At 56.6% G+C, this 13,665-nt stretch overlaps 1 protein-coding gene across 6 annotated transcripts in view; it reads left to right on the forward strand.

The window, feature by feature from the left end:
* Positions 1-13,665, forward strand: part of MAD1L1 (mitotic arrest deficient 1 like 1) — a 202,555-nt gene that overhangs the window by 4,016 nt on the left and 184,874 nt on the right. For all 6 annotated transcript variants that reach the window (XM_016119080.2, XM_036224937.1, XM_016119079.2 and 3 more), the window contains 7 exons: positions 1,650-1,790; positions 4,081-4,260; positions 6,738-6,862; positions 7,820-7,901; positions 9,258-9,388; positions 9,521-9,635; positions 11,767-11,828. In XM_016119080.2, coding sequence (XP_015974566.2) covers positions 1,650-1,790; positions 4,081-4,260; positions 6,738-6,862; positions 7,820-7,901; positions 9,258-9,388; positions 9,521-9,635; positions 11,767-11,828 — 836 coding nt within the window. The remainder of the gene's footprint in view (positions 1-1,649; positions 1,791-4,080; positions 4,261-6,737; positions 6,863-7,819; positions 7,902-9,257; positions 9,389-9,520; positions 9,636-11,766; positions 11,829-13,665) is intronic.

Consider the following 13,665-nt stretch of genomic DNA (forward strand, 5'->3'; position numbering starts at 1 on the left):
GGTTCCTGTTTCTGCTACACATCAGTGTTTGTGTGAACATAAAAATGTTTCAGTTTCTTTCAAATACAGTTGATGTTTGAGGAAGATATGGCCCAGGGATCCTGTGTCTCTGGGACCCCTGGTCCCTCTGTGGTGATGTGTCCTGGAGCTGGGGTCCTGCACCCTTTGGAGAAGCTGGGCCCTATCTGTAGATAATAGAGTGACATTAGGAAGGGCAGTGAGTTTGATGGACAGTAGGGTTAGGGATCTCCAAATGTTAACAGGTGGGAATTGAAAGAAAATATCAGAGAGGTAAAGGATGTGTATACTCAGGCTCTCAAGGAGCATGAGGGGAGCGGTGGAGAAAATGCCTTTTCTCTGGCTGGGATTTCTCACTCTTGGTACTGTTGACATTTTGGGCTAGATAATTCTTTGTTCTGTAGGACTTTCCTGTGCATCGAAGGGTGTTTAGCAGCATCCCTGACCTCTACCCACTGGATGCCAGTAGCGCACACATACTACCACCCTCTCTTGTGACAATCAGCAGCGTTTCTGGTCATTGCCAAGCAAGTGTCCTTGATTGAATTGAGAACCACTTGCTCTAGTCCAGTGCTCCTCAAGCTCTTGTGGATGTGAATCCACGAAGAATATGTTTGAAAGGAAGATTCTGATTTGGTGTTTCTGGGGTGCGGCCCAAGTCTCTGCATGTTTGTTAAGTGCCCTGTGGGCATGTGTTCTGGACTGAAGACCATTCTTGGAATAGTCAGGCACTAGCCCACCTGAGGAAGAGGCCCTTATAATGAGTCTGTGAAACTGTTTGGTGTGTCTTCTGAGGCCCTTTAAGGCTTGAACTTGCCTTTATTTACCTGGCCTCTATGGGAAACGGACTTCTAAGATGGCCCCTGGTGGGCCACACTCTCTCCCACGCAATCAAATTGTAGTAACTAGGTGTTGTGGCAATGAGATTTTGCAAATATAACTCAGATCTCAAATCAGTTATTCTTAAGATAGAGAAAGACCTGGATGTGCCTGACCTAATCGGGCGAGCCTTTAAAGTCTGGGTTGAGAGGTTAGAGATACAGAGCAGGAGAAGGGTCCACATGTGGGTGCTTCTCCCTGCTTGGCTTTGGAGCTGGCAAGGAATGTGGGTGGCCTCTCGGATCTACAGCAGCGGGAAGCTGACAGCCACCAAGGAAGTAGACCTCAGTCATAAAGCCATGTGAGTGTGGAAGAGGATCCTGGGCTCAGATGAGGACACAGCCCAGCCGACTGCTGAGTTTGGCCTGTGAGACTCTGCTCAGAGAACCTGGCCACGGGTGCCTGGCCTTCCAGCCAGCAGGATTGACAGCTCACATTGCGGGTGTTGCACACTGCCAGTTTGGTAATCTGTTACACAGCACTGGAAAACTGATAGGCCCTCTTTTTTAAAATGAGCCTGCACACTGTCATCTTAAAACATATCCTCCTCTTCTCCTTTGTCATCTTCTCTTATGCTTGCTGCCTCCCTGGGGCCCTCGCCCATCTAGAGACCCAGCTTCTTCCTTCTTCCCCAGGGCTGAGCACAGGCCTTGTTGGGGCAGGTGCCCAGTGAGTGAATGTTGAATGAGCCCCTCGCCTGTTTGACGCAGCTATTGAGAATTCTTTCTTTCCTTTGGGTATGACCTGGTCAGTTGGAAGAACGAGCAGAGCAGATCCGTTCGAAGTCTCACATCATCCAGGTGGAGCGAGAGAAAATGCAGATGGAGCTGAGTCACAAGAGGGCTCGAGTCGAGCTGGAGCGAGCAGCCAGCACCAGTGCCAGGAGCTATGAGGTAGGCTGGCCAGCCCCTGGAGTGCAGGGCTGTGCACTGCACCCGCCAGCCGCGAGAAACGAGCCGCGCCGGTGGGGGCCTGCCTTCTTAGGCCGCAGATGACCCCTGTGCCTGACTCCTCCAGGAGGGCAGCACGGGTGCTGGCGGGCATTCCTCTCTGCTGGGCCCCCTGGTCTCTTCCTCCCTCCGGGAGAATTGGAATGCAGACCTGGCAGAAATACCAGGTTGCACGGGGGTGACAGGCTTAGAAAGTCACCAGGTTTCATAGGGGTCTTGGATCCAGGTCGGATCTTGCTCAAATGGTGATAGAGCCTCAGAGCAAAGAGGCCAGTCTTGGGGGCTGCTTCATCCTGCCCCTGGCTCACCCACAGCAGGCTGGGAACTTGCAGCCCCCGTTACCCAGAGGGTTAGGTTTTCACTTTGCATGTAAATCCCTTGCTTCCTTGGCTTTGATTAACAGCACTTTGTAGGGTTTTCAGGAAATGCTGATGAGTGTGGAAATGCTGCCAAGATTCGGGCAGAGTGTCAGACCACAAAGCCTCTGGCCTCTGCTTTCCCTGTAGGTAGATCTCTGGCCCCATTCTTTCTTCATGCGGCACATGCGCATGCTGTGCTGGTCTCTGTAAAAATGGCCAGGGTCTTCAAAAATGGCCAGGGTCTGCTGATTGGATGTGTTTGAGCCTGGTGTGCAGACTCCTGGCTGTGGTGCATTGTGAGGGCTCAGTAGCCCAGAGGTGCGGCTCGCATTGGCCCTGGAACTGCCCAGGTGGTGTTTCTCTGAGGCGGGGCTCTCGCTGATGTTCTAGGTTGTCCTCAGAGGGGCAGTCTTGGGGGAACCAGTGGGAAGCAGGAGGGAGAGGCCTTGGGAATCTTGTAGGTATCAGAGTGCCCTAATTAGGAGCAGGGAGGTAGGCACAGGGGCCACCGGACTATGGGGACCGTGGGGTTGGTGGCACAGCCCTGGCTCTCAGGTAGAAGGAATGGGATGTGAAGCTGTTGGAGTTTCTCTTGGCCATGAGTCCCTTGAGGACAGGACAGGGCCTGTTCTGACTGCCCTGGATCTCCAGTGTCCAGCACAGGCTGTGGCACCTTAAAGGTGCTCAGAAAACATTTGAACAGGAGGGGGGTGGCTGCAGGGTTGCTGCATGTCTTTGTCGGGAAAATCCAAGTGTGCAGGGCTGGCCGTAGACACTGCTTCAGGGAGCCCCGGGACCATCTGAGCCCATGGTTTTCAAGTTGTTCCCTTGAGTCATGGGCAACTCCAGTGGTTTTTCAGGAACCAACAGTTTGGCAGTGAGTGAGGAGGCCAGGCGGCTGGGAATCTCAGCCTTCCCATGTGGAAATACCTGTTAGATGCTGAGATGTTGGTGTTGGGGGACTTGCCTGGGCCGCCCCACGTGTGTTCAGGACTGGCAGCCCGAGTGCAGGTGCCACATCCCTCCCCGCGAAGTGTGGACTGGGGCCCTGTGCAGCCCGAGGGCCTCACTCCCACTTTGTGGAAGGTGCCTTTGCTGCAGGGCCTATGTGGTGCTGGGCTGGACGGCCTGGTCTAAGCGCTCACTCTGAGTAAGGCTGGCCCCGGGAGTACCGAATGGTCCTTGGAGGGAGCTTCTGTGTCTCAGTTTCCTGATGAGAGAGGTCAGAGGTCAGCAGTGTTTAGTCCCACATAACGATTCACAGCCTTTGCCTCCAGGACTCTGGCTCCCACTTTGTGGTCCCTTTGCTCCTTGTGCTGAGAGTAACAATCTCAGTGGCCGAGTCAGCCTTTACGACCCCCAGGGATCGTCAGAGTGAGGAAGTCTTGGTTCTGTGTCCTCCTCACCAGCCCAAGCCGTGCTGCCTCTGAGGGGACAAGTATAGGGTGGATCTGAGGGTTTCCCTAAGGCGCCTTCACGGCAGATGGGGGCCCTGGGTCAGCTGTTGCTGTCTGCAGGCCGGCTGTCCCTGCCTGGTTGGGGTCCGTGCTGTGGCGTTGTGTTGGTGGCCGGTGTGTGGGCAGACGGGAGCTGCTGGTACTCCAGAGCACGGAGGCTCCTTTCCACGGTTGAGTCTGCATTGGGGATTTTCACTGTCCGTCTCCTCCCTGCAGATGGTCAAGTTGGCAAATGACACCGCGGGGCAATGATTCTGAGTGTCCCCCTGCAGGTCCCGGGGCGAGAACCGTGTGCGCTGTTGACCTCACTCCTGGCTCCTGGGCGGGTCTCGTCTGGGCCTTGGTCCTGGCCTGTGGGAGGGTGGCTGGGGTGTCCGTGCTCCACCTCGCTCTCACCGGCTCCTCCTCTCTCGGCAGCGCGAGGTGGACCGCAACCAGGAGCTCCTGGCTCGCATTCGGCAGCTTCAGGAGCGGGAGGCCGAGGCGGAGGAGAAGATGAAAGAGCAACTGGAGCGCAACAGGCTGTGTAAGCAGAGCCTGGATGTGGCCAGCAGGAAGCTGCGGGAGAAGGAGGACGGCCTGGCCGAGGCGGGCGAGGTGAGGGGCGCCGCCGCCGGACCACCGCCGTGTCCCCTGTCTGGCTCTCCTCGCACGCGCGCCTGTGGTTTGTGTGGTTGTGATCTCAGTGGAGAGGTGAACTTTCCAGTCAGTGGCTTCGAGCTGATGACTTGACCAGCTTTTTGGCCTTCGTAATCATGATTTCTGATGGTTAATGAATCTGTTTTTTGTCATTTCCAAGTGCTTTGGTTTCTTATACGTGCACAAACATGTGCAGCAGAGAGCTCCACAAATGCAGCGCTTCTGCCTGGACTCATCCCTAGGAGTGGGATTAGAAGGGCGCCAGCTCCAGCTGCCTGTCACTTTATCTCCTGGTCGCCGTGTTGTACTAAACAGCCACTGTCGAGTGTTCTCATTCCGTTGTAGCCTTACCTGTAATGGACGGTGGTATTTTCTGGAAATACTCCTGCGGTGGGTGTTTATTCCCCCCAGAAGATATAAGTAAGTTCCTCTGGATTTGCATTCCTTTGATTATTAGCAAGGTCTGTTAGCATCTGAGAGGATCTTTGAAACCAGGGCGTCAATGAGCTGTAGAGTCCTTGCTGTCTCTATCAATTGAAGGTTGTATAAATTTTAGAAACAGCCCAGACGTTGCTGCTGGTGGAAAGTGCCCTCTTCTGACCTTTCCGGTGCCTTTGCTGTGCTGCTCAAGATCACAGATGCTTCGAGGAGAAAGATGAAATGCTGCCGAAGGGCGGGGGTTGGCGCAGATCGGTAGCATTCCCGCTCTGCGAGGCGTTCTCGAGGCGGCAGCTTTGGAAGCAGGCCCCAGATTATTTTTGCCTTGGCGACACTGGAGAGGATGTTAAGGTTGTTCTGACATCTGTCTTCTGATGTGGGTGTTGGCAGGAGAGAAGCTAGGATCGGCCTCAAGACAAGTCCCCCTCCCGCCCTCGGCGAGCTCGCCTGTGCTCCATCCGGGAGGCCCTCAGGGGAGACGAGTCCTGCACGCTGATCAGTGAAGGGCAGGAGGGGGAGGGCGTCACCACAGAAGTTGCAGAGGCGGTGCCCAGTGGGGCCCAGTGCGGGAAGGTTTTGGCCACTTGGGACATCGGACCACGTGTCTTACTTTTCACCTCCTCAGAGAAGCCGTCCTTGGTCACCTTGTCTAAAGTCAAAACCTTGCACTCAGCCCCCAAGTGTGTTCTCTGATCATGGTGCCCTGGTTCCTGTGCCCGCTGCTGTCCAAGGTCATCTCGTTGACGGCCTGCCATCCCCAAGCACTTGTCCTCCCTCGGGGCCGGTCTCTGATCCCGGTGTCGCATCCCGGTGCCGTGTGTGTGTGTGTGTGCGCGCGCGCGCGCGTGTGTTGAGTTCAGGAAGACTTCCGCGTTTGTTGTTAAACGTGTTTTAAGTAACCTTCCTTGTTTTTGGCTCCCAGATTGGTAGTCGCTGTTGTAATAAAGGAAATTGTACAGATTGTTGGAATGGAGGGTGCCGACGCCCTTGTCAGCCTTCCTGGGAAGACGTGGGGTGGACGGTGCCAGCTGGACAGGTGAACGAGCGCAGTGGCCGCCCTGTCTGAAGAGGGTGCAATTTCTCACCCTCGCTTGTAGTGTAGGATCCCTCAGGTTGACGTCTGGCTCCCACAGGCTGATGCGGCAACACTTCGGCGTGTTAATGTACGTGATGCTTCTGAGTAGGCTGGCCTTTCCTGCTGGTTGGCCGGTGTGCTCTCTTCCCTTAGGAAGTCCCAAGGGCAGTGCTAGCCCCAGAAGGCTGCCTCGTGGGTGCAGCCCGAGCTCAGGGCGGTAGTTCTGCCTGTGCGTGTCCAGGGGGCTTGTTGTCCTGGAGGCGGTGCTTTGGGATGGCCTCCCTGGGCCTCGGCTTTCCTTTCCGACCACTTCCAGCCTGGGGGTGCTTCAGTCCCCATGGCATTCTGGCAGCTCCTCTCCATGCTGTGTGGCTTTCATGGCGGTGTTCGGAGGACAGCCTCGGTCTCCCATGTTCAGTTTCTTGGGTGACACCTGGCTGTGGCTTACAGTGGCATCTCTAGCACGAAGCTGGAGCAGTGGTGTGGTGTGGGGGGTGGGGGAAGGAATTCCAGGCCGAGCGATGAGGACAGGCATGCGGGAAGAGCTGCGCAGAGCGTGCCGGCGACCAGTGCAGGTCCGAGGCGATGGGACGGGTGTGCCGATGCTTCGCGGGAGGGGGTGTCCGAGGGGCATAAGGCCCGGGCCTGTTCGATTGGCAGCCGTTCTTGCTCCTGAGGCCACTGTCACCATGACCTAGTCTCTCCTGTTAGCTCCTGGGAGATGGGAAGTGGGCGTGGGCTGGTGCTCTGGGGCTGGTTTGAGGGTGGTGTCGGGTCACGTTCTCTGGAGGAACAGGTGGCTCTGTCCCATGCTTGGAGGGACAGGCTTTTGCGAGGGCATTTGTCCTTTTCTGTGTGGGAGGCTCACCTGCATCTGTGCCCAGCGCCTCAGTGGCAGCTGTCTGTCTTGCTGTTCTGTCAGACCATCAGTGAGTTAAAGGGCAGGATCTCAGAACTGCAGTGGAGTGTGATGAACCAGGAGATGCAAGTGAAGGACCTGGAGTCTGAGAAGCAAGAGCTGCAGGAGCAGCTGGACTTGCAGCACAGGTGAGTGAGTGCGGAGGCGGGGGTCTCTGCCCCTGTACCAGGTGAGCCCGTCCACCTCCGCCCTGGAGTTAGCCCGAAGCCCGAAGGTATGTGCTGAACTGGACGTCCAGTAGTTAGCTGTGCGGAAGACCCAGGCTTGTCCCGTGCCCTCTGCGGCGTGAGTGCCCAGCCTCCATGCGTGTTGTGTGCGCTGAGGCTCTGAGGAGCTACAGATGCCCTTCGATGCTGTACTCCCTGTCCACGGCCTGTCCGGAAATAGACGCTGAGGCCTCTGAGCCCAGGACCGTAAGCGCCAGAACAGAGTGGCTTTTTAATGTCCTGAGAACAAGAAGAGGGAGCAGTCGTGCAGAGAGAGCTTCCGGAGATGGTGCGTTCGAGCTAGGTTTTAGAGGCTTGCAGGAGGTCTCCTGCCGCCGGTGGGAGGTGGGTGGTGAAGGATGGGCCTGGCAGGAAGAGCATTCTGAGCAGAGGCACGGAGTGTGCAGGAACTTGGGGAGGTGAGGGCAGAGGACTGGTTGCTCTCCTGAAGAACTTGGCCTTTACCTTCGCAGACGTTGTCTGGGGAGAGTTCTGGCCACTCCGTGGTCATGGGGGGTGGTCAGTCATGAGTGGGTCCTCAGCTGTGGCTGTACCAGGCCAGCCAAAGCTGCAGTTGTCAGTAGCTGTGGGGAGTGAGGAGAACTGGATGGGTGCTACAGCTAGGAAGGACCTTATGGGTGATATGGACCTACCCACCCACCCTGCCCTGATGAGGAGACTGAGGCCATGGAGCCACTGGCAGGAGCTAGGGTCCAGGATCCTGGGGCCATCCCTGCAGGGAGCGCGCCGTGGTGTTGTGAGTGCGTGTGTGGGTATGCGTGTGTGTCTGCACTGGAGAGCTCTTAGGGTGAGGAGGAGGGGAATTGTTGACCTCACTACATACCGCATTCAGCATCTAATACACTTTTCTCTTTGTAGAAAATGGCAGGAAGCTAATCAGAAGATTCAGGAGCTTCAGGCCAGCCAGGAAGCGAGGGCGGACCAGGAGCAGAAGGTCAAGGTGCGTTGCTGTGTTTCAGCCCCTGGCCTGGGAGTGGTAGGCATCGCAGTGGTGGTCTTGGCCCTCCTGCCACCCGGAGGTGTTTGTGATCTGGGGTGTGCTCACCGGCATTTGGGGACAGTTGCTGCCTGTGTCTATGCTCTGTTTATACTGATCATCTCTTCACGTGCCAGGACTGTGCTAGATGCCAGGGCTACCACAGTGAATTCGGAGCACATTTCTGTTCCCAAGAAGTTCACGTTCTAGTGGACGAAGTCTGACAACAGACACACAAAGAAAGTAGAGAAATGACAGCTCGAGTAGCCATGAGTGCTGCGACGGTGACAGGATTAGCTCGGAGTGCTCGCGCATCTAGTGCGCGGTTGAGCTGGGCCTCAGAGCAGGTCGGCCTGACTCCAAAGTGCAGGCTGTGCCGGCTCACGGGGCGAGGACCCTGCCAGGGAGACAGCGATGGCAAGTCCCGGGGGTGCTGCCCGCTGCCTTGAGAGTGACGGCCACACTCGGTGCCCCGACCCTGCGATGCGGTGCTGCCCCCAGCTGCACTTAGCTCGTCCGTTTTTAGATTCCCCGCGCCTGCTCACCTCCACCTTTCACCTGCTGGTCTCTGGCTCTAGTGCTTACCTGTTGCTCCTGCCCGGCCTTCCTCCCCTGGCCCTCACCACTTCACGCATCCTCATGACCTCTTCCCTGCCCCTCGTCCACCTATCCGCAGCCGTTGGCCCACTTCTCGGTTTACCTGCCTGTACCACCTGGCGCCTGTCTTCACCAGACTCTCAGCTCTTCCTTGCAGAGAGCTCATCTGTCTTCTGCATCACCCCGTCCCCACTGCTTGACCCAGCACCTGGTACAGAGATGGACTCCATTAGTGTTTGTCGAATGACTGACTGATTTGGTCCTGGTCTCACATTCTTTGCCTGTTCCTTGACTCGTCACTAATTGATGCCAGCTGTCTCTGTTGTGTCCCAAGGGGACCAGAGATTGTACAGAAGAGGCTGTCCTCACTATGGAAAAGAGTCATTTGTCACCCGTGTGTGCTAGGGTGACAGAAGCAGCTCTCTCATGGGAGGAGTGGGGTGTTTTATGGGTTTGTTCATTCAGGGAGCGTTTGCCGAATGTCCTTGTGCCACCTGCGCGCGGCGTTCCTGCCCCCGAGGCAGCACATCACAGCACAGCAGTATCACCCGGGCCTGTGACACACTGTGGGTGCTTCCTGGGAGCGGACGCTGGGGACCAGCACAGGCACACCTGGTGCAGGCGGGACAGGCGCTCCGGAGGGGACTAGGGCCACGAAAGGTGCTGAGGCCCTGGGGCAGTTTGGCGTCCATGACTTTTTTCTCTGTCCCTGGTCTCAATCAGGATTTGGAGCAGAAGCTGTCCCTGCAGGAGCAGGATGCTGTGATTGTGAGGAGCATGAAGTCGGAGCTGGTGCGGTTGCCCAAGGTGGAGCAGGAGCTGAAGCAGCTGAGGGAGGAGAATGCCTACCTGCGGTGAGGCGGGCTCCGCGCTTCCCCCGCGGTGGAGCTTGGGGGTGCGAGTGTGCGGCCCGGTGCTCCTGGGGCTCCTGAACGCGTCCCCATGTTACGTGGCTGTTTGAGCGACTTTATTTCTGGCCCTGCCAGGGAGATGCGCGAGACCAACGGGCTGCTCAGGGAAGAAGTGGAGGGACTGCAGCGGAAGCTGGGGCGTCAGGAGAAGATGCAGGAGAATTTGGTTGACCTGGAGCTGGAGAAGGAGGTGAGGTCCCCATCCGGGCACCATTCCCCTCGGGGTGTCCTGTCTCTTTGGAGGACTTTGGATGTTTCAGTCCCATGTCCTAGCTGGTCACCTAAAATGTGGACTCCTCTGTGCTGCTGTGGTGGGCAGAATAGTGGCCCCCAAAGGTAGCCACGTCCCGATTCCCAGAACTGTGAGTCTGTTAGGGGGCAGAGGGGAACTAAGGGTGTCAGTAATCAGCTGGCTCGTGGTAGGTTGACTCCCCTGGCTTATATGTATGAGAGGGCAGTGGAGGAGGTCAGAGCAATGTCATGTGAGAAAGGTTGCACCTGCTGCTGCTGACGAAAGGTGGAGGCCCTGAGCCAAGGAATGTGGGCACCTCTAGGAGCTGGGAAAGGCGAGGAAAGGGATTCTTCCCTTAGAGCCTGCCGAAGCGCAGCACTGCCGCCCGCCTTGGTTTTGGCCCTGTGAGGCCGGTGCGGTCGGACTTCTGACCTGGCGAGCTGTCAGCGGGCTGGCCCGTCCGCTGTTCTACATCCGCTTGGTTAGCAACAGGAGAAGTGATGCAGGTGGTGCCTAAGGAACACTGTTGGCAAGTGAGACATGAAAGAAACCTTACTACCCCTCAGACTTACAGGCGCACCTGTGCGGAATATTTTTCCCGCACACCTGCTATTGGGGTTGCAGCTGGCATTTTGTGGGATGGTGTAGAGATGCTTGTAGGATGTTAGTGCTGAAAACACAATAGCTTCCCTCCGGGCAGGTGAGACTGGCGTTCAGAGACCTCCATGTCTTGCCCAATGCACATGAGTTTGGACCAGAACTTAGGCCTCCTGGCTCCTGGCCCAGGGTGTTTCTGTCCTTCTGCCTGCCTTCTCTGTGGTTGCACTCTATCTCCTCATCTCTCTGGTTCGACTGTCCCAAACTGAGTCACCACTCCCCAGTCGTTTCCAGAGTCTGGTGAGAGTGTCAGGTTCATTCACTGTCTTCTGTGCTTGGCAGCTGCCCCACCATTGGGGCAGGCCACTTCCTTCGAATAGCATAGAGTGCTCTCTCCTCTTCAGAGCTCCTGTACCGCTGGGGCCCTGCTGGGCCCTTGAGCCCTCCGTGGCTGTGGCTGGACAATGTCCTGAGCCCATGAGGAGGTTCACTGTCAGCCTGGTGCATCGCAGGTCATGAGCATAGCCTCCTCACATGCTGGCTCATGGGGGACCTTAACCTGAAAAGATAACTCTGGAGCTCAGCAGTTTTTTCCTCTGGACATAGTTAATTTTGAAATTGGTTACAATTTGGCTGTAGAATAACACCTCTTCTAATCCTGCCACGGATGCTTACTGGCTGTGATCACCTGTATAATGAGGAAGAACAGCATCAGCTGTGGTGATGAAATATGCGCGTGACGGAATAAATGCCCTCGAAGCGCTGCCCTCGGCCCTGCGGAGGGGAGACGAGGCCAGGGCACGGAGCCTGTGCGCTCACCCTTGCTTAGCGTTCTGGAAGGGCAGTGGCACTCAGACGGCTTCCTGGGACATGGGCCAGTGCGGGCCGCGTGTGTGAAATGGAAGCGCGTGGTGCCACCACGTCTTGTTCCCACGGGGCCTGGTCAGCCCTGGAAGGTGGGAGGAGTATGGCTTTCAAGCCCAGTCCACGTGCCTCATGGCCTGCCCTCCTGAGGAGCACCAGGGAGATGGGGGTGAGAGGCAGTGGTCCTTGTGGGCCCACAGGTCCTTGCAGGACCATCCAGGAGGCTGTCCGTCCCCTCCGCCCCGCCTCACCCCGCATTACCCCACCTTCCTTTCAGCCTGCTAGGATCTTACAGAATTTATGGCTGCAGAAACAAAGGAGGTTTAAGCACACCGTGTAGCTTCGGCAGCTGGGCGGTGACCTGTCTGTGGGTTGCAGGCTCGGGGTATTTCCGTTTTAGGTCATAAGTGAGGAAGGACAGGCTCCTCTAAAGGGCCGGGGAGACTTAGTCACCGTCATCACTGCCAGTTCGCTTGATGACGTTTGGTGTGGGGATCAGTGGCACACGGCGGGTGAGGGACAGCAGGCGGTGGTCCGGGGTGAAGAAGGACAGCAGGGGGGCTTGGAGTCCTTGCACAGGAGACGGTGGGGCGTGGTGCTCTGCGTTCTACCCCCTGCGTCTTTTCAGAGGCTGCTGGCGAAGCTGCAAAGCTGGGAGAGACTGGACCAGACCACGGGCTTGAGCATCAGGTAGGAGGAGGGTGCTGTGACTCGGCATCCCCACTGTCTCTCTGCACAGTCGGCACCTTTGGCAGGATGGGCCCCGCCTCCCCAGCTCCCTCCTGCAGAGGCCCTGGCTGCGGCTGCCTGGGAAGCGTCTCCTGCAGGCGGCGTGGGCTTAGCGAGGCACTTTCACAGTGGGAGGGACACAGAAGTTCATGCCTCTCCCTGCCCGGCTCTTCACAACATCCTCATTTAAAATCAGAAGCAGGGCCAAGGGTCGGAAACCCGGGGCGAGCTGGACTAAGGAGGGTTCTTGGCCTGGCCCAGCACCCTCCTGTCCCAGGGTCTTAGCTGACCAACACTTGTCACCATTGGGCCATGGCATGAAGTCTGCCCCTCAGCTGGCTGTGCTCACAGGCTATGCTTTCATTAACCTCCCTCCCAGCTCCCATCCCGAGCACTGCTAGTGAATTGTCAAGCTCACCAGCGCGTGAGGTAGAGTTCACAATGAATGATTTATGCTGGGAAACAACTGGAATGTTCACAGCCAGGTGGTGGCGGCTATCAGGGTACCCCGCATTTTTGAGCTCTGTTAAAGGATTCTCTTCTGTATCTTCTGAGGGGGAAATCGTTTCTGGGGGAAGTCATTCCTGGTAGGTGCTTGTGATGAGTGGTAATGAACTAAGTTTTTAGAGATAAAAAAGGAAAACACAACTTCTGCAGCAGCCTCCCCAGCTAGTCTGTCGACATCAGGCCAGTGGGCGTAGCAGGGTGCGGAGGGGCAGAGTGGGGGCTGCTGGACGGCCCTCTGGTGCAGGGCTGAGGGACCGAGCTGGACGTCCTGTTCTGATTGGTAGGACGGGTGTCTTTTCACCGCCTGTCCTGCGGGCCACTGCCTCTCTCCAGCATTGCTCACTGCTGCCTGCCGCTTGGCCCCTGAGGCCCCCCGTAGACTGACTCTGCCTCAGCAGCTTTGACTTTGCCTGGCTGCGCCAGTCTGGGGTGGGGTGGTGATGGAAGATGATCATTTTGGATTACTCCTTGGAGTCTGGGGCATGGGGCCTGTGTTGTTCAAAGGACCTTTGTTGTTTTATTTACTTGTGTGATATTAAGACTGTGGCTTCTCGGTTGTCTTTCCTGGACACTGGGCAAGAATTGAGAACCTTCTTTAAAGAGCTGTTGTGTAATTACGCCATCTGACTGCTGCTTCTGGAACCTGCGACTGTTCCGATTGGCATTATTGACTCTTGTTACCCATCACTTGAAAATGCCTCTTCATTTTCCTTTTGCCTTGCTGAGTCACAGAGGACAGACGAGGCCACTGTTTCTTCTCGAACTCCACCTGCAGAGCCCAGACTCACGCAGGGCCTGGATGTTTTGTGCTTCCTCCTGTTCTCTGGGCTTATTAACACCGGAAAGTGTCCCTCCTGCTCCCAGGGAGACTTGTCAGAAGAGAAACCTCCGTGACTTTTCTTTTGTGCGGGAAATCAGAGGCCCAGTGGTGCCTGATCAGACCAGCCTGCTGGAGTGTTTGCGCGCCCAGTGTGCCACAAGCATCGACCTGAGGGTGATGCTATCGGGTGGTTGGAGGTGTGGGCTCTGCCCGGAGTGGGCCTCACGGGTTTCAGTGCAGCAGGGTGACGATGGGGCTGTCTCAAACCCTGGTTAGCTATGGGTAGATGTCTCTCTGGCCCCAGTTTGGCCCCTGTGTGTTGTGTGGTCTCTTTTATGCCTCAGTTTCCATATCTGTAAATGGAAGGGCTGTTCTAGAACATTGGTTTCTCACTAGGAGTCGTGGATCTCTCCAAGACTCTGATGAAAATCACAGGTGTCCTCCCCATGAAAACGCATGTTCGTGTGTGTG

The sequence above is a fragment of the Rousettus aegyptiacus genome, unplaced genomic scaffold, assembly GCF_014176215.1.
Source record: "Rousettus aegyptiacus isolate mRouAeg1 unplaced genomic scaffold, mRouAeg1.p scaffold_m13_p_7, whole genome shotgun sequence".
NCBI lineage: Eukaryota > Metazoa > Chordata > Mammalia > Chiroptera > Pteropodidae > Rousettus > Rousettus aegyptiacus.